The sequence below is a fragment of the Sphaerulina musiva genome (assembly GCF_000320565.1).
Source record: "Sphaerulina musiva SO2202 unplaced genomic scaffold SEPMUscaffold_8, whole genome shotgun sequence".
NCBI classification, from domain to species: domain Eukaryota; kingdom Fungi; phylum Ascomycota; class Dothideomycetes; order Mycosphaerellales; family Mycosphaerellaceae; genus Sphaerulina; species Sphaerulina musiva.
In genome coordinates this window covers 1,010,195-1,029,210 of record NW_016017390.1, presented here as the reverse complement: position 1 = coordinate 1,029,210, position 19,016 = coordinate 1,010,195, and the positions used below count along the sequence as shown (strand labels likewise).

General features: G+C 52.9%; 5 protein-coding genes across 5 annotated transcripts; 2 read left to right on the top strand and 3 right to left on the bottom strand.

Annotated features, from left to right (window-relative positions):
• The first annotated feature begins 441 nt into the window (after positions 1-441).
• On the top strand, positions 442-2,274 carry SEPMUDRAFT_150694 (uncharacterized protein). Its single transcript, XM_016906337.1, has 2 exons — positions 442-2,045; positions 2,104-2,274. Exon 1 carries the CDS (start codon positions 461-463, stop codon positions 1,886-1,888), a length of 1,428 nt encoding a protein of 475 aa, XP_016758784.1. The 5' UTR covers positions 442-460; the 3' UTR covers positions 1,889-2,045; positions 2,104-2,274.
• Positions 2,275-3,140: 866 nt separating this feature from the next.
• On the bottom strand, positions 3,141-5,777 carry SEPMUDRAFT_89958 (Vps53_N-domain-containing protein; the record flags this gene model as incomplete). The annotated part of the gene is made up of 2 exons (XM_016910514.2): positions 3,141-5,653; positions 5,729-5,777. The coding sequence occupies 2 exons, from the start codon at positions 5,775-5,777 to the stop codon at positions 3,141-3,143; spliced, it is 2,562 nt and encodes an 853-aa protein (XP_016758783.1).
• A 316-nt stretch (positions 5,778-6,093) lies between these two features.
• SEPMUDRAFT_150692 (uncharacterized protein) lies at positions 6,094-8,565 on the bottom strand. Its single transcript, XM_016906336.1, has 2 exons — positions 6,898-8,565; positions 6,094-6,818 (listed from the first exon to the last, which is right to left on the bottom strand). The coding sequence occupies exons 1-2, from the start codon at positions 8,064-8,066 to the stop codon at positions 6,587-6,589; spliced, it is 1,401 nt and encodes a 466-aa protein (XP_016758782.1). The 5' UTR covers positions 8,067-8,565; the 3' UTR covers positions 6,094-6,586.
• A 668-nt stretch (positions 8,566-9,233) lies between these two features.
• Positions 9,234-12,439, bottom strand: SEPMUDRAFT_150691 (uncharacterized protein). Its single transcript, XM_016906335.1, has one exon. It carries the CDS (start codon positions 11,093-11,095, stop codon positions 9,290-9,292), a length of 1,806 nt encoding a protein of 601 aa, XP_016758781.1. The 5' UTR covers positions 11,096-12,439; the 3' UTR covers positions 9,234-9,289.
• A 2,230-nt stretch (positions 12,440-14,669) lies between these two features.
• On the top strand, positions 14,670-18,634 carry SEPMUDRAFT_150690 (plasma membrane ATPase 1). The gene is made up of 5 exons (XM_016906334.1): positions 14,670-14,823; positions 14,970-15,013; positions 15,115-15,221; positions 15,287-15,488; positions 15,713-18,634. Exons 1-5 carry the CDS (start codon positions 14,753-14,755, stop codon positions 18,307-18,309), a joined length of 3,021 nt encoding a protein of 1,006 aa, XP_016758780.1. The 5' UTR covers positions 14,670-14,752; the 3' UTR covers positions 18,310-18,634.
• Positions 18,635-19,016: the final 382 nt, after the last annotated feature.

The following is a 19,016-nucleotide window of genomic DNA, read 5'->3' as shown; positions in this document are numbered from 1 at the left end:
AGAGGGAGCGGGTGTAAAAGGAACGGTGGTCGTTGCACTGCTGCACGACAGTTCAGTTATTTTTACCGATAGAGGACAAGTGGTTATGAGACCGGGCATGGAAAGCTAGGTAGTTCTAGTGTAAGTTCTAGTGCAGCCTACCCGAACCAGCCGGACCCATTTCACGCAGGCTTCCCCTTGGATATTGATGGATATTGATGGAGTTTGATGCAAATTTGATGGATATTGATTGACGGGACACTTGCCGCCTGCAACTTGCATGTGACAGGGACGTCCCGTGCTGTCTCTTCCCTCCCGTCCGCTTCCTTAAACTTCCCTTCACTTGGCCCTTCGGCAACAACCACGTCATCTGCAGACAAAGACCGCAACCGCCTGCAAGCTGGCTGCAGCTCCGCAGTTGATCAACTAGCACCACCACCCCTCCACCCCTCCACCCTCCTCCTCCTCTCCGCCTTCGACCATGAACGCTGCCGACCTCTCGGCCCAGCTCATCTCCCTCTCCGACTCCCTCAGAACCACCACCTCCCTTATCAGCAAACTCGCCAAACTCCAATTCCAACCTGGCACTGCGTCGTTCGAAGACGACGGCGGAGCGCGGATAGAGCTTGCTCAGGATATTCACGAGAGCTTGAAACAACTCGAAGAAGAGCTAGAGTTCTTGCGCCAGGAAGCAGACGACTACAGGGAGCAGTCCTCGCTGCGCAGAAGGCGAGATTCGCGAGCAGGCGAAGAAGCGCGGGTCAGTGCCAAAGTTGCTCGTGTGGGGGAAGAGCTGGTCCATTCCCGACAGCAGTTCCGAAACGCACAGCTTGCGGCAAAACTTGCAAGCGAAAAGGCCAAGCGAGAAGAACGAGAGGCACTGTTGCAAAGCTATAGAAGAGAAGCCGAGCAGATTGCTGCACCGCCAGGGGATTCCGTCAACGGGACGAAGCTCAGCGCTACGGAAGGACTCTTTGCAAGAAGGAGCAAGCACCAGCAGCAAAAGCAGCTTACAAAAGACGAGATCTTGGCCAACGCATCCACGGACGTGACTGCTGCCTTGAGACGCACGCACGACTTGCTGAGCACCGAACTGTCACGCTCACGCTTTGCACAAGAGACATTTGACGAATCTACCGCTGCTCTCAAGGACCTTGGCGAGGAGTACAACAACCTTGACTCAATTCTCAGCAACTCTAGGAACTTACTTGGAACGCTTTTGCGCAGCCAAAAGAGCGATACCTGGTATCTGGAAACGGCCTTTTACATACTCATCTCCACACTCAGTTGGCTCATCTTCCGACGATTCCTTTACGGTCCACTCTACCTTTTACCGCGCTTCTTCATCAATATCGTTTTATTCTTCGCCAACTGGATCTTCCTCAAGCCACTTTTTGCTTTACTTGGATTGACAGGAATTGTGAGGACTGATTCTACGCCGTCTATTTCATCGACTGTTCTCAACTCCTCAACACGTACCCCATTAATCATTCAGCCAAGCGCAACGGGCAGGGCAGAACCATTACCCGAGAAGCTGCGAGATCGGACCAAAGCAGGAGGCGTCCGAGCAGGTGCAGGAGGGTCTGGCGCTAAAGTCGGCAAGGATCCGGAGCGAGAAATTCAGCGCCAGCAAGACGAGCTGGAGCGTTTGCGCGAGCAAGAGCATATTCTAGAAGGAGAACTCAGTGAGAGTATTGGCAAGATGGCGGACAAGAGCGGACAGCAGGGCGAGAAGACGGGGCAAGGCGAAGAAAATGTAGTAAGAAGGGGCGATGGAACGATCCTGCAGGATAGAGGAGATGTGCCGAAGAACCCAAAGAAGAAGACCTTTGAGGCTGATGTTGAGGACAGGAAGCAGGAGGAGGAAGAAGAGAAGGAAAAGGCCAGCACGAAGAGGGATGAGCTATAGATGCGCGTTCACGAGGCAAAGAAATCGAAACGTCTTATACATGATCTGGCCGGGCTGCACAGACGTTATCACTGAGCCGCCTTGCGCCCTGTCGTGTTCCAGTCGAGTATTGCAGGTACATTATGTGAGCCAACTCCGTGACCACCTTTGTACAAAAGTTTGTATCACTGCAGAAAAAGAAATTGAGACATCCGGACTTTCACTGACCGGCACAGGTGAGCTACCTTATACAACCGTGCACTGGAGGCGTATCTAGGGGGCGTATTGGTGGAGCTCGCACCCAAGACACGCCCACTTCCTTGTGTCGAGTTGATTATTACCGTTGGTTGCCATCGGGTCAGTCAGTCAGTTAGTAAGTCAGTCAGGTCAGTCGGGTCAGGTCAGTCATATTGGCTCATCCCTTTTTCTTTTTCATTCTTGCCAATTACTTCCGCCCTTTTCGAGGCATGCATGCATACATGCATTCAATTATTCATCCAAGTTATTCAATATATCCATCCGAGACAGCCAAAACTACAATGTCACCTTCACCTTCATCCTCATCCTCCTCCCCCTCCCCCTCCTCCAACCCCTCTTCCCCCCACCACGCTGGTCTCCCAACCAACACAATAGCAGCCATCAGCGCCGGCGCCTCATTTCTAGCTCTACTCCTCCTCATCATGACAATACTTGCAATCTATAAGATTCTTCTCCGTCGACGACGACGCCAGGGCCAGAAAGGTCGTCTTGCGAGAGGAAATTCGAGGAATGCGAATGTTGATGATGATGATGATGATGATGGTGGTGGGCAGGAGGGTAGTGGTAGAGAGGAGGAGGAGGAGGAACCGGGACAGCAGTTGAAGGAATATGAGTTGATGAAGTGGCGGAGGAGGGTGGAACGGGAGGTGGAGTTGGAGATGGGGATACGGATGGGAGAGGGGAGTGGTGGGGGGTGATAGGGATGGGTGATGGGGATGGAAGAGGAGATTGAGGAGAAGAGGTGAAGACTCGTCTGTCAAGGATTTCTTCAGGTGGATTTCAACAGGTTGGCTTCTTCGAAAGAATTGGCTCATCGAAGTCTGGACTTTTGACATCTACGAAAACAGACTCACAATGAGGAAAAGAAAAAAAAAACCTCCCGGAAATTGTTGGGTTGGTGAGCTCCTGCTTGAGTCGAAACCGTGGACATGGATAGCCAGCTGGCATTTACAGCTATGGAGGAGATCTAGTCAACTGGACTCATTTGGCAGGCCTCAGACCATGCCGTTTCTCTTCATCTGCCAAAGCCACTGAAACCCGCTCCATCCTTCTTGAAGAACCGACCGATGTTCCTCAAGTTCTCGTTCAAGGTAGTAGCTGTACTATCCGCATCCATACTCGTTCTTCCCAGACCTCCGGGCGGTGATGTTGTGCGGCTCCCAATACTGGTTGAAGTGGTACCGTCACGGTGTATGGCAGCATTTGGCGACGAGAAACGATCTCCAGCATCACGCGCAGCATTCATCAGTGCACTTCCAAAGTTTGAAGGGTCGAATCGTGCTGGCAGCGAAGGCGTTGAGTTGGCAATGGCATTATCCTTGAGTGAAGCTAGATTCAGACCTGCACTCGTAGGTGCAGATTGGTTAGTGAGCTGCAATGCTGTGATGAGCGGGTTGCTGGGTTGCAAGCTGTCGTTTGCGGGACTGGCTTTGTGAGCGTTAAACAGCTCAACCAGGTGACTCTGCTCTTGCTTGCGCGTGATGCCCTTTAGTTCGAGCATCTTGCGGAAATTGGCTTCGGAACGGTCTCGAATGTGAATCAGATACGCTTGTACTAGACCTTCGGGTGGCGACGTGCGGACTTGTAACGTCTTCAGTATAGGGTCAAGCTTCGCTGTGCTCTGGTTCACACGCTTGACGAACGCCTGGTTGATGGGTGTGCCAGTGTCCGCGTTCAGTGTTGCGAGCTCAGCTAGCCCCTTTTTGAACACGTATGTGTCAAGAAGCATCTGTTCTGAGCCAGTCTCTGACACAGGCCTGCAAGCGACGATATTGGTAATATATGTCGTGGTGAGGGCATCAACCAGGTTGTCGCAGTAGGCTCGGGCATACTGTGGCTTGTGCAGATAACGTAGAATATCCTTGCTGCAATCCCTCAGCCGAGAGAGAAGTGAGGATATGTAACTGCTCTGATCGCCAACGCTGTCCATTTTGCCCCAGGGTATTGATCGCATCTCTCTCCACGCCGGCTCGCAGTCAATTTCCGCTTTGTGCACCAACGCGCGCACAGCCGCAGATGCAACGCCCATGAATGTATCTGCTTGTGCTTGCAGATCGACCTTATCACGCAACTCTTCATCAATGCGAGACTTGATCTTTTCCTCGAGCTGATTGGTGGTAGTGTAGCAGTAGTCTGCCGTGTTGAGGATGATGACTGCATCTTCTACACTCGGTCCGCCGGTCTTCTCAGAGAAGAAGAACAACAGTACCTGTTGCGCATACTGGTCGAGGTATTTGCCAAACGTGGCGGAGAGCTCTGCAAGACGAGCACCAGTTGAAAGCTTCGCGCACTGTGCCAAAGTGACACGATAGTGATGAAAGAGCTCGGTAGACGAAGGAATGACAAGCTGGGCATGAAACTCCTCTTCTGGCGGCCGGATCTGCTGTTGGCGATACTTGGGGATCAGCGAGGCCAGCTGCTTGTCCTGCGACTCAACCCAGACACTGAGGTACGGCTCGAACGCTTCCGATATAGCTTGACTGAATCCGGGCCTCCTGTCACCGTCTAACCCGGAGGTAACGGTGTCCATACTTGACCTCGATTCGCCAGAGGAGAATCTCTTCTCGAGACTATGCTCGAAATCCAATGTCTCTTGTAAACATGACAGAAGCAAATTCACATCTGGTGGCTGCCCGTCTGCCCTGCGCATACTCTTTTTGAGAATGTCTTTGTAGTCGTCCCGTGTATTCTCACAGTATGCATTTGCCAGCATCTCATTGACCTTCCACTCTCGCGGGAAAAGTGCAGCATGCTCAGCATCATATGTCTTGAGCATGCGATTGAACCACGAATAGCGCCTGGCGATGTTGTCGAGACTTCCCGCCTCATCGTTCCCACGGAACACCTGGCGATACTCTCGCAGCTGCGTGTTGCAATACCAAGTGACGAGCCTCGCCCGAGCATTGTCCCCGAGCGCGCTCATGACCTGACAGGCCTCGTTCAGCATGCTCCTCTTCTGCTGCACCTCGCCCCGTGCGAATGTGACCTCAAAGTCCTCGCACACCTGCTCCAGCAACTCTCTCTGTACCTCGCTGACGTTCTTCGACAGCGTCGCAATCTGATCGATGCTCCTGTAGCTCTTGAAGTGTGCCATGAGCTGGATCACAGCCTGGAGCAGATGTGCACACTCTCTGTACTGCCTCGTCTCTGCTAACCCTCGCAGCTGCTCATAAGCAGTGGTGAGCATCTGCAGTCGCTTCAAGGCCGTCATGGATAGGGTCAGGTTGCGCTTCGTGCTGTCCAGGCGCTTGATGTCCGCCGTCATGTCGGTGATGGTCCTCTCCGTCTCCAAGGCTCGTTCGCGCACGCCGTCAATTTTGGCGAACAGCGCGGCCAGCTCGCATTTAGCATCTTGGATACGTCGGACGCTGTCCGAGGTTGTCTGGGCAGCGAGCCGAGAGCGAGTTGCTATCGAGGTGTCGAGGGAGGTTTGGTAGGTCTGGAGCTGACTCGAGACGTCAGATAGCGAGGACAGCGTAGAGGGATGCGAGAAGAGGGCGTTGAGATGGTCAATTGGGTTGTATTCATCTAGCACAGGCAAACTCATTTAGTATATACACCTCTGGATGCAATGGACGAAAGGTATGTATGCGACCTACATACCTGCATCGAGGGCGTCTGCTGGCACACTGCCACCATTGATGACGGCCATTGATGATGGGGCTCGTCAAAGGTGACATGTGCAGTCTTGCTCGACTTGACGTGGTGTTGTCCCGTAGATGTTGATATGTATCTTGGATCGATGTTAATGTAGACGCGTTTCAACATGGATCACATGAAAGAGCCGCGTCCAGAACTCTGGTACACGTAGTCTACCGTAGTCTACCTATCTCCCTTCGTCTTCTTCTGCTTCTTCTTTCACTTCCACTGGCATATCATCTTACTCTTCACTCCATCTCATACTCCACGCATCATCCAATCCCCGTTGGTAGATGACGGTGACATAGCATTGATGACTTTGACTTTTGCGAACGAGGAGACGTTCATCCTCGTGGAATTCTACGGGGAGCCATGGATTTGAACTGCGAAAGCTGTTGAATTGCTGATTGGAAACACATACAAACTACTACCAACACCTTCTTCCTCTGTGGCACGCTCTATAATTTCCCCGATACGGACTTCAAATACGAGTGCTTGCTGGCTGGCTTGCTCCCTCCTCGATTTGCTGAGAGCACCGCATCCGAATTCTCCATCCTTCCCACATTCTCAATCCTTGTTCCAGGCGCTACAGCTGTAGCTCACCCGCTGCTCCGCGTACTTCTCGATCACGCTCTCGTCCACAACCTTCTTCCACGGAAACACGAGCTTGTTCAGGATCTTGACATCTCTTCCGTCAAAATGTCTCGACAAGTGCCTGGATGCGGTGAGAAGGTTAGCGACCGGAAACAAATGCCGCTCTTGGACTCTCACTCTCGGGCAGAGACCACAAGACGGCAAAGCGCCTGGTGACGAACGCTTCACTTACTGAGCCTGAGCCACAATGGCGAATCCCACATAACTCAACATCTGTCTTCTCCATGCGTCATCCTTGTTGTGCACCGCCGGCAACAGGAGCATCTCTGGCACTCCGGCAGAGAACGCGGAAATCATGGTCTCTCCCACGGCGTACTCCACCACCGAGCAGGTCATGTTCACACGAGTCGAGATGCTCGTTTCCAGAGGACCGGCACGATCGAGCGCTCCCTCTATCAGCCTAAGAGAGAGAGAGAGAGAGGTCAAAGTTTAGCAAGCATCCCAGACTAGGCAACACATCCCGAAGGGGCAGTACTTACCAACTACGCAGTCCATCCGTATCGCTCGGTATTGGTCGCGGTCGTTCACTCAATGACGGTCTGAATACGGAAGGCGTGGTGGCAGACGGGAGCTCGGAAACGCCGAAGAATGTCATTGCGGCAAAGAAGAGATGGGTCAATGCCTCCTCGGCACAGCCGAATAGACTGTCGTTGTAGGTCTTATCGAAGCTGTCGCGCTCCAGTTTGCGACCTCGAATGACACTTTCCACAAACGCAACAACCCTATCAGCTCGCTCTGGAAGCCGCATGGTGTCAGGCATTGATGGTGTCTCTATCGGAAGATATTTTTTACTGTGGCACGGAAGCGAATTTGGAGACATGCTCCGAAGTTGCGTCAACTTGCTGCGCAGAACTTGGATGTATGAGGCCTGATGCGAGGACATGGCCCTATTGTCTATGACTCGGCTGCTTTTGCAGTTGCGTCGTCCGGACGCACCTGCAAGGACTTCGGAGCCGGTGCCAGGTATTTTGATATTCCACAGCATTACTGCTCGTCTCGGCTCAGTGGTCGGTATCGTGGCATTGAACCAGACGGAATGCGATCTGGCAAGGCACATCAAAGTCAAAACAACGATGTCGAACAGTTCCTTCTTAGTGTGCCTGGCATGTATGTCCGCAAAGTCCATGGCATCCAGCTTCAGAGCCTGTCCGTTTGAGCAATGAAGCGTAAATTCGGCACCGGAGCAGAGTCGGAGCACTTTACTCGCCGTGCTCAGGACAGTGCTTGCGTTCGCGTCCAGGGACCATAACTCGCACATGTTCTGGCGGATGGCTAGCATGCGGAGCGCTAGTGCCGAAGTCGTGATCGGCAGCATCGAGATACCTGGGGTGTAACGCATGGCTCTCATATCCACGTCTTTCGTTGGGTTGGCTCTGGAAGCGAACGCCTTTTGTGCCATGTTTCCGACCACCTGCATAGCATCTTGACAGTGCTCGTCGAGTTCTAGCTTGTCTGGCACACTGAGATTCTCGGCGTGATCCTGCGAGATCTTTCTACAGCGCGATATGACGCCAAACATCAGGTTGACGCCCGTCTCCAAGCCCTCGTTGTCGTCCATAGCGTGATGCAGCTCGGAGCACTGTCTGGAGAGCGACTGGAGCATCGCGCGTTCGGCTGCTATTGACGGAGATTCTGGCTTGGCTGGCATGGCTGACTCCGTGGACGGTGACGACTGCTTGTCGGGTGGTGGTGTCAAACTTCGAAAGTGGATGATTTGGGTGACTACTCGCGGCCGGTACTCTGTGCGAGTCTTTTCGGTTGCTTACTTGCGTGTGTCGAGATCAAGTCGCGCCGAAGGGGGAGTGCAGATCGGTAGGTGATGTAGGTGTAAGTTGCGAGGAGCTCTTAGCAGCGACGACTCCAGATGACTGATGGCGTGGATCCTGTTGCCTAGGTACCTGACGAAAGTGAATGTTCTCTCGGCTTCCACCCCCAACAAACACCCGACCGCAGAAAGATGTCCAGCCTTTTGTGCGTCCAGGCGGGCGGGAATCTCTGAGCAGGCTATCGGAAGATCGTCCTCACAGGTATGAGCAAAACACGAGGTACTAAGGTAGGTAAGGCAATGTAGGTGTCTTCTCAGTATCTCAGTGTCTCAAATGAGAAACTCCAGCCTCTAAACATCGGAATATATAGCACCTAACGACGAAAGCTTACTCTTCTATTCACTCTTCCTTCTCTCTTCTATTCACTCTTCCTTTACTCTTTCTCTAGTCTTCTATTTACTCTTCCTTTCTTCTTCCTTCACTCTTCCTTTACCCTTCCTTTACCTTCTTCCCCTACTAACTATAGGCTATAGATAGCGAGAAGGTAGATAGAAGGTAGAATAAAGTAAGATAAAGTACTCTTTACTACTACCTTTTTTAAAAAAAAAATAAAAACGCTATATAGAGATTCGACGATTACCTACCTATACCTACTAGGTACCTTACCTTAATAGACGGTACTTGCTATAGTTATTTATTCAATTACTTACTTATTCACTTGAGTAACGCGACTATATGTACCTAATGTTAGTAGGATAGATAGCCGGTCCGGACGTAGGATTAGGGCAATTAATAGAAAGAAGTACAAGAGAAATAAATATAGATCTACAGTCTTAGGGAGGTGAATAGAGGTCTGGCTAGCTAAGGTACCTACCTACCTGTGCCTCAGGTATTGAAGGAGACAGGAGGAATACGCACCTAAGTAGGGTAGATGGAGTACTTTGTTTCTCGTGCAGAAGCGTCTCATAGCTTTAGTCTGCCCACAGGAAGTGATACGGCAATGTACCATATGGAAGAGGACCCGCGTGCGTGACAATGTCAGACTCTGACGGGAACCAAATAACAATACCTACCTACCCTACCTGACCTATATTCCCTCCCACTTCTAACCAACAAGTACACACTTGATCAGCCGTAACGGCAGAGCAAGAGGCCACAGCACGACCTCGCAAAATTCCTTGAGTGCGGTGCCCACTTTCCACAGCATTGCAAGCAAGGTGCAAATTGCGAGAGTATGACCAGCAAGTGACAAGATCGCCTGTAGAGCCTGCGTCTTCTCTTTCGTCGACACCTCGGGGTCACGCAATATCTCCAACAACCCTATACGAGGGAGCTGGAGGGAGCCCAGATAGTTCGCCAATTGCAAAAAGTAGCCAAGCAACTGTTCGGTAGTGAGGTTCAATAGGGGCCTCTCTTCTGGTGTCACATGTCTTCTGAACAACAACGAACCTGATCGGACGACAGTGTCATTGGAGGTGGAGCGTTGTTGAGTACATCTGCCCTGCTGATTACCATCTCCTTGACATCCTAGCGAGCATTGGCGGTTCTTGACCTTCATTCGAGGCACTGCCGCGTGTTCTGGTCTCACCAGTCTCACACTTGGTAGCTGGCTCAAGTCCGTATAAGCGCCAGGAATTGCATGCATGTTGACAGATGGCGGAGAGCGGATTCGCGTATACTGGTCGACAAGGTCTTCGTCATTTGTGGATGGTCTCCTGCTTGGCGGCGAGCTGTCAATCGCCTTAATCGTGTAAAGTTTCGGACCGCTACCAATAACAGACGCCGAGCTTTTCTCGGCATGCTGATTGATATTTCGAACCGTCGCCGGAACATCGCAATGCATCTGCACAGCTGACCGTTGCGGAAGTGATGTTTTCGGAGATCTTGGGCCCAAGATTGGAGGCAATCCCTGGTCAATGTCGTGGGACTGCGCACCGACCTTGGGCTGACTGTGTTGTAGAATTCTGCGCACTTTGGAGCTGTTCCTTTTGCGCACCAAGATTCTTGGGGGCTCAGGACTTCCAGGTTCGTCGTGAAGTCGCCCTGCAGTATATGGAGTGAAAGGTCGCAGGTAACAAGAAGGTTGTAAGGATTGCGAAGGTGCTCCAATTACCTGCTCGCTACCAATCGCAGCTGTAGATCTGTCGCAGAACAGACGTCGATCGTAACCCTCGCTTGAGACTCGTCGAGCCTTGCACCTGTAGTGCTCCAATGCTTCGATCTGCTCAGCAGTATACCCAGGATACGTGAATGGCTGAGGCTCTCTAGCTGACGGCATATGAACGACAAATTGGTCTTCCTGGAGCTCGCCTTGAGCTTCTTCTAAGTTCAGCGCCCTGCATTGTCCCATATTGTACGAAGCTTCGCAGTGTCCATGCTCCAGGACCCCTTCTCTTGCGCTGTGACCACTGACTTTCCTCCCCTCATTGGCCTTGGCGAGTACTGGCCGCCGCCTCACCGCATGCGATCTTGTTTCTTGTTGCGTTGTTCTTCTCCTCAAGTTCAGAGCGTCTCCAGGAGAATTTGGTGTGGAACTACAGGGACTAGGTGAAACCAATCCTGTTCGTGGATTTGCTGCTCGAGCTGTGATGTAGTCGTCGCTATCCTTCATTCGACCAATGGACGGACGGGCTTGATCCCCATCAGCTGCCATTCTCTGTTGCCAACCTTTCCGAGAGTTCATAACTGATTTCAGGCTCTGCCAGCGCCTACTCCAACGCCTTCTTGGAGGGGATAAATCGGGAGGGTGATGTGAAGGGATGGGCTCTGTTGGCTGGTCACATTGAGCAGAATCGTTCTGAAGTGATGCGCGATGAGATTCTGTGAAGTGTGGACAACTGCTCGAAATCCTGTGCTCGACATCCATTTCGATTTCTTGGTGGGTAATAATCTGTCTGGAATGTAGTTTCATGGCACGGCAACATCACCTACACCGAATTGCCTTATTCGTCCTTGCTCTCGCTCCGACTCGCGTTCTGAGGCCATGTCACGGGATGCAGGTGCGACCTCTGAATATTCTTCAAGTGCGCCCAAACACTTCCGCATTCTGCTTGTCAGCAGATTCCATGTTTCTGGCAGTTTCAGAAGACTTTTCATCACCTCATATCACGTCCTACCTCGCAAACTCGACGGGAATGCTGGTAAACAGCTAGAAGCAGTGGGTCATTGCCGCTACACATTGTCTCTGTCACAAGCTGCGTGGTTGTTAGCGGTTTCGCGGCAAATGGGATGCGGCGCTGGGCTGTTTTCCAGTCTCTCAAGACACAGCAGATCGAGCCTGATCGAAGCAGCGGAGCCGGGCAAAGCCATAGGTATCGCAGAGAGGTCGGCAACGACCCATTTCCTCAGCCATACCGATTTGTCCCCATTCGGAAGAATTGACTGTATGTCATTCAGAACATTGCCGTCATGTCTGCGGAGAAGCCCCATTCGTGCCGGCAGGCATGACGCAAACTCCGAGGCGGATGTAGATATCAAGCAATGCGCGGCACATCCGGGAAAGAGGCAGGAACCACGATGGGGCGCAACCTGGAATGCTTGCAATGCTTTAGGTTGAGCTGCTGACAGCGCATACTGCACAGCGGAGATGCATCATCACTGATAGTCTGATGCTTGGCTTCCCCATTGGAGTTGCAGCGTCTACTGTGACTGGTACAGGTACTCCCATGTGTCCTAGGTCCAGAAGTGTGAGAGCCAAGTCGAACCGATATGTACCGTTGCGTTGCATGTCGGTCCCCCACAGACGACGGACGAGTAATCTGGGGCGCCTGCTCCGTTTCACAAACGTTCGATAGCGGTGGTCGCATGCTCTCCGGAACTCCTGTGCTATCCAGTTGTCGTAGATGGTCGCTCATGATGCCAGCCAAGAAATGAAGAAGGGCACCAAGCAAGGAAACTCCGCTTCGGGGAGATGAACGCCAAGCGCGATTCTCTGGGCATTGCGCACCGTGATATACTCGAAACCAGCTTCATCGCGGTGTTGCGCAGATTGGAAAGTCGTGGGCGCTGTGAGAGGTTGCAATGTGCGACGGACAGCGATGGGAGCCCACGAAAGTTGGGTGTGACCAGAGCGTGGGCATTGCTGTCGACAAGAAGGCCAAGTGCGCGGTGGAACGTATCATGATGACAATCAGAGCAGCAACGGGGATCACGCTTCGGTGATGGTTATTGCAGCTTTGGACGTGCGCATGCGGTCAATATTGCGGGCGAAATCGTGTCGGGATGTGGTGGTTGTTGTCGGAGGGGGAGCACGATGCATCTGACCTCAACAATGTGAATAATGGCCTCTAAAGCCTTCCCAATTCAAGCAGCGTCAAGATATCGGAGACCCGCAGCAGACGGTTGTGCGGCACCCTCAGTATGTACTGTACCTACCTTACCATTCGTTCCTCAAAAAATGCCTCACCTCACCTCACCGTCGGCCCTTCCCTTCGGTCTCGGTGGCCAAATGCGCTTTTAAAATCTCTGCGAGGCCGGCGTCCCCCCAGCAACCTCGCCGGAGCATAATGCCACACACTGCTGTTAAAAAACGCGCCGCGAGACGCTATGTGCGGCGAATAAGGGCCATCTGGCACACGGCACCCTTGCACCGAGCAACGAGCACAACAGCGATCTGCCAAGAGCCTTCTCCAGCTCCACGATCCGCGTCCGAATAAACCGCTTTCGTTCTAGCCAAGTACCTAGGTAGCGTAGGGATGGAAATCGCAAGGCTGACCTTCACTCGGCGAGAGGCGGATGATGACCTTGACCGACAGCGTCAGTCAGGTGGACGCACGTCGCACGATTCATTATCATTCGTGAACGGTGTGGTGTGGTGTGGATGAGAAGAATCGGTGAGATGTTTCCTTCACCCAAGGGCAAGCCGCATATGCAAAAAAGGTGCAAACCTTCATACTCTGCTAGACTACAGTCTACGACTGCCTTACTAACCGTGGGAGTGTATTATGTTATTATTATGTTATCCTACTAGCCGCAGAAGGCGTAGCCGCGTAGGGCTGCTGTTCCGGGTAAGAATATACACAGGATGGATTACCTACTGTACGGTCTGTACCTACTGTACCTAGGTACTGCACCGGAGGTAGGTACCGTAGGTGTCTGGCATCTGCAGAACCGAGCATCTCGTTGAGTTTGAGAGTTGTGCGGACAGCGGAGGCGTCATCCAGATGGACACCGGGCCACACCGAAGAAGACGTCCAAAGATGGGCATGCACCAGTGACCACAGTGGGATATGATGAAACCATCCATGCACCCGGTGCAAAAACCAATGTGAGAGAGCGCGGGAGGGCGTCGCATGCACCAATCTCTGCTGCTGCACTGCAATGTTGTTTGTTTTGATGGTTGCCCTGCAGAATTACCACCCTATTCCCCACTGGAGATCTCATTTCGGTTCTTGGCCTCGTGTCCACTATGCTACAGCCTAAGGTACTGCCCACGCTGGCTCCCCGTGAGAAGCTATCGTGGAAAGAGAAACTGACTATACTAGTCTGACCGAAATTGGCCAGTAAGGGTTTGCGTGGTTACATGTCATTAATTATTGACGAGACGGATACAGCATGACGTCTGGCGCGTGCCTATAGGCGTGTCTAGTGCGGCCACGGACGAGGACTCATTGAGCCTGGCGGGCCTTATCGCTGCGAGGAGCATGTAAAATGTACACTTCTGAGGGCGTGCTGCGTAAGGCTCCTAGCGGCATCCCAGAAGTGCTTGACATGGCGCTTGTCTCCACGAGTGGAGTGGGTAGCATCACCGCATACTTTGGAGCTCCGAGCTTGCTTTGCCGCGGGAGGTAAGGTACAGTACAGCACAGCAAAAAGATAAAAAAACATAAAAAACAATACAAAAAGGTACCTGACAGCAGCTACAAGCTACAAGCTACCAGCTACCTACCATACCACACACTGGCAGTATGTAGGTGGTAGCTGACCGAATGCAACCTGGGTCCTTGTTGTGATCGGAATCACCTGTGCTGCCGCCAGATTCCCACCCACGGGCATTGGTGGGAAGTGGGAAGCTTTCGGGTCTGGCAGGTGAGAGAGCGAGTGAAATGCGGTCGACGAGCTCCAGCGCCGAAGCATCGACCACATTGCATCGAGCGCTTGGAACGCGAGGCCGCCTTACCACAAGTGGGCTAGGCACACTTGCACCGATGGAGTTTGCTCGGGCCTGTGAGCAGCCAGTGGCAGCAGCGGTATAGCAGCTGGAACGGGCTGGCGCGGGACTAGGGTGAACGTAAAATGCCTCACATCCTGCGCGTTCCGCAGAAGCAACGCGGTATCAGTAGTGGTGGCTGCGGTTACGTTATTGCCATAATCTTCGAACGGTCCGACCGTGACCTGTGCGGCCCTCATCCAACAGCCTGCATGGGTGGTCCTCGCAGGGCTCCACTGACGAATGCTCGGCAGCGCGGCATCAACCGCTCTATCGGCGGGCCTTATTATGCTCGCGGCCAGCTCTCTCTCTCCAGCTCGCACTCTCGCTTTCTTCCCTCCCAGCGCGTGTTCCCCAATTCCACCATCGACGAGCGTCACCCATCGACAGCGACATTAACTTGCATCGCTACACCTCACGATGGCAGCTCCTCGCGTGTCCTTTTCCGACAAGGACATCGAGCAGAACGGCGAGGCTGGCGCTGCGCAGAGGTACGCACCATCACCACCACCATCACCACCACCCATTGTTGCTGCCGCGTGCGCAAACCTCACTTCCTGCATCACCAGCAGCGACAGCAGCACACGTGGCCGGCGACCTCGCTCCTTCCGGCAACAGCTACTGACGGCAGATGCAGATCGAGAAAATGGTCGCAAGCCGCCGGTAACATCGAGGACCTAGGTAAGCCGACAATAACAATGCACAACAACAACAACCCACATCCACAACAACCACCATAACATTGCATGCTTTCGCAATGGGCTCTGACACGTTCATGTCAGATGAGTACACGGCACTCCAGAAGTACATCTCTACGTACAGAGATCCAAAGCTCGCTGCCGCCGAGGCTGGCGAGGAGGAGGACCAGAAGCCAAAAAAGTCGTGGCAGGTTCGTCGGCATCTACCGTGACCACTCTACCCATCTGCTTACCATACTGACGCGCCACCTTTCAGTTCTGGAAGTCCTCGAAGAAGGCGGGCGTTGACGACGATGGCGTGGTCCCTGACAACTGGCTCGAGGCCGACATCAAGCAGGGTATCACCGATCACGAGGTTGAGCAGCGCCGTAAAAAGTTCGGCTTCAACGAGATCATGTCTGAGAAGGAAAACTTGTTCCTCAAGTTCTTGGGTTTCTTCAAGGGTCCTATTCTTTATGGTGAGTCTGCTCCAGCATCCTAGGCACATCACACTCCCACTGCGTTCGGATGCGCGTTGCAATGGATGTTCGCGCTCCCGAAGCTGGCCGGTTTTGCTTTTTCTGCAAGCTTGGTCTCCACACAAGCTCTGCTTCGGCGCAAAAGCCTTGGCATGCAAGCTGCACCATGGCGCCATGCATCGCATTGCCCTAGACTGTGCAAAATGTCGGCTAACTTTGTGCAGTCATGGAACTTGCTGTCCTCCTCGCCGCCGGTCTTCGTGATTGGATCGATTTCGGTGTCATTATCGCCATTCTTATGCTCAACGCCGTCGTTGGTTGGTACCAGGAAAAACAGGCTGCTGATGTCGTCGCAAAACTCAAGGGTGACATTGCCATGAAGGCAACTGTCATTCGTAATGGTCAGGAACAAGAGATCAAGGCTCGCGAGATCGTCCCCGGTGACATTGTCATCATTGAGGAAGGTCAAGTCTGCCCCGCCGACGCTCGTCTCATTTGCGACTACGAACACCCAGAGGACTTTGAGAAGTACAAGGAGCTGCGCGAGCAGCATGCTTTGAACCCAGAAGAAGACCCTGCTGGCTCTGAGGATGCCGAGGGTGACGAGGGCGAGGGCATTGCTCACCAAGGTCACTCCATCGTTGCCGCTGATCAGTCTGCCATCACTGGAGAGTCTCTCGCCGTCGACAAGTTCATGGGAGATGTCGTCTACTACACCACTGGTTGCAAGCGTGGAAAGGCCTACGCCGTTGCCACTACCTCCGCAAAGCACTCTTTCGTCGGTCGCACTGCTATGCTCGTCCAGGGCGCAAAGGATCAAGGTCACTTCAAGGCCATCATGAACAGCATCGGTACGGCTCTCCTGGTTCTCGTTATGTTCTGGATTCTCGCTGCCTGGATTGGTGGTTTCTTCCGCAACCTCAAGCTCGCTACCCCAGAAGACTCTGACAACACTCTCCTCAAATACGTCCTGATCCTGTTCATTATTGGTGTTCCCGTCGGTCTGCCTGTCGTCACAACCACCACTCTGGCTGTCGGTGCTGCCTACCTCGCTGAGCAACAGGCCATCGTCCAGAAGCTTACTGCTATCGAGTCCCTTGCCGGTGTCGATGTGCTCTGCTCTGACAAGACTGGTACTCTCACTGCTAACCAGCTCTCCATCCGTGAGCCCTACGTCGCCGAAGGCGAGGATGTCAACTGGATGATGGCTTGCGCTGCTCTCGCGTCTTCTCACAACATCAAGTCTCTCGACCCCATCGACAAGGTGACCATCTTGACCCTCAAGCGCTACCCCAAGGCTCGTGACATCCTTAAGGACGACTGGAAGACCGAGAAATTCACTCCTTTTGACCCTGTGTCCAAGCGTATCACAACTGTCTGTACTCTCCGCGGCGACCGTTTCACCTGCGCCAAGGGTGCACCCAAGGCTATCCTCAACCTCACCGAGTGCTCGCGCGAAACCGCAGATCTCTTCAAGGAGAAGGCTGCTGAATTCGCCCGCCGTGGTTTCCGTTCCCTCGGTGTCGCCTACCAGAAGAACAACGAGCCTTGGGTCCTCCTTGGTATGCTCTCCATGTTCGACCCTCCTCGTGAAGATACCGCCCAAACCATCGTCGAGGCTCAGCAGCTCGGTGTCCCAGTCAAGATGTTGACTGGTGATGCTATCGCCATCGCCAAGGAGACTTGCAAGATGCTTGCCCTCGGAACCAAGGTCTACAACTCTCAGAAGCTCATCCACGGTGGTCTGTCCGGTTCCACTCAGCACGATCTCGTCGAGCGTGCCGACGGTTTCGCTGAAGTTTTCCCCGAACACAAGTACCAGGTCGTCGAGATGTTGCAACAGCGTGGTCACTTGACTGCCATGACTGGTGACGGTGTGAACGATGCTCCATCTCTCAAGAAGGCCGATTGTGGTATCGCCGTCGAAGGTTCCACCGAAGCTGCCCAGGCCGCCGCCGATATCGTTTTCCTCGCCCCAGGTCTCTCCACTATTGTCTTTGCCATCAAGACTGCCCGCCAGATTTTCCAGCGTATGAAGGCATACATCCAGTACCGTATTGCCCTCTGCCTTCACTTGGAAATCTACCTGGTTACCTCCATGATCATCATCAACGAGACCATCAGCTCCGAGCTCATTGTCTTCATCGCCCTCTTTGCCGATTTGGCCACCGTTGCCATCGCTTACGACAATGCGCACTCGGACCCGAAGCCTGTCGAATGGCAACTGCCCAAGATCTGGATCATCTCGGTCATCCTCGGTATCGAACTTGCAATCGCAACTTGGATCATCCGTGGCACAATGTACCTGCCATCTGGTGGTATTGTGCAGAACTGGGGCAACGTTCAGGAAATCCTGTTCCTCGAAGTCGCCCTTACTGAGAACTGGCTCATCTTCGTCACCCGTGGTGCTCAGACTCTTCCATCCTGGCAGCTCGTTGGCGCCATTGGTGGTGTCGACGTCATTGCCACTCTCTTCTGTATTTTCGGATGGTTGAACCCCAACATCTACCAGGAGCCTCTCCCATCCCCAATGTCGCAATTCGTGCAGACCCGTAACGGACACACCGATGTCGTCACCGTGGTCGTCGTCTGGGCGTACTCGATCGGTGTTCTCATCTTCATCGCCATCACATACTACCTGCTCAACAAGATCCCCGGTCTCGCTGATCTCGGCCGCAAGAACCGCAGCGTACACGACACCCAGATGGAGAACATTATCGGACATCTCAGCAAGCTGGCGCTCAAGCACGAGACGGATTCACATGGCGAGAGCCAATGGACAATCACGGGCAAGGCGGCCGAGGAGGAAGAAGAGGATTAGATGCACACCAAGATACCAATTTTTTTCTCGTTGAATCATACTAGGGGTTAGAAAACACAGAAGACGTGTCATTACCGACAGTGGAATAATGTGGTGCTCTCCTGCCATCGCTAGGGATGCACTTGTAAATTAAATCCCCGGGTGATGATTTATACAACGAGCTGTTCGAAGTACAACCACTTTCTTTTTCTTTTCATTGATGCTTGGTGCTACCTCGTGCTATTGCTTATAGACTTCCATACATGTGTAGTGGATGGAAGTGTTGAGAGTCTGTTCGTTTCCCTGTAGGCCACCATCTCACTGGGAGCCCACTGCTTACTGTTTCCACCAGCTGCACGCGCTTTTACAGACTAGAGAGCTTGCCCGAGCCGAGCGTGGGGAATATGTATAAGTACCTGTAGGTAGGTAGATACCTTAGGTAGGTAACGATCAACCACATCTCTCCCACCTACGTCCATTGGCATGATATTATTGTTATTGTAGACTACCACCTCCCAAGATAGGTCTATCGTATCGCAGATCATTATAAGAGGAAAAAAAAAAACAAAAAGTACCTAGCTCTCACATCATCGCATCTATCGGGTGTGGGGGGGAGATTTGAGTTGTGTAGGAGGTAGTCCCTCCACTTACCGTGCATGGCAGGCACTAGATGCGTCGGACGGCTGGGGGGGTCATCTCTTAGAGCTACATGACTGTGGGACTTGGGA

Bases quoted from the DNA above. Each gene is read 5' to 3' on its own strand.
- SEPMUDRAFT_150692 (XM_016906336.1), bottom strand. From the start codon at position 8,066: ATGCCAGCCAAGCCAGAATCTCCGTCAATAGCAGCCGAACGCGCGATG. The intron at 6,819-6,897 runs GTAAGTACTGCC...TCTCTCTCTTAG, and splicing joins ACGGATGGACTGCGTAGTTG to GCTGATAGAGGGAGCGCTCG.
- SEPMUDRAFT_150691 (XM_016906335.1), bottom strand. From the start codon at position 11,095: ATGAAACTACATTCCAGACAGATTATTACCCACCAAGAAATCGAAATG.
- SEPMUDRAFT_150690 (XM_016906334.1), top strand. From the start codon at position 14,753: ATGGCAGCTCCTCGCGTGTCCTTTTCCGACAAGGACATCGAGCAGAAC. The intron at 15,014-15,114 runs GTAAGCCGACAA...CGTTCATGTCAG, and splicing joins CGGTAACATCGAGGACCTAG to ATGAGTACACGGCACTCCAG. The intron at 15,222-15,286 runs GTTCGTCGGCAT...GCCACCTTTCAG, and splicing joins AGCCAAAAAAGTCGTGGCAG to TTCTGGAAGTCCTCGAAGAA.
- SEPMUDRAFT_150694 (XM_016906337.1), top strand. From the start codon at position 461: ATGAACGCTGCCGACCTCTCGGCCCAGCTCATCTCCCTCTCCGACTCC.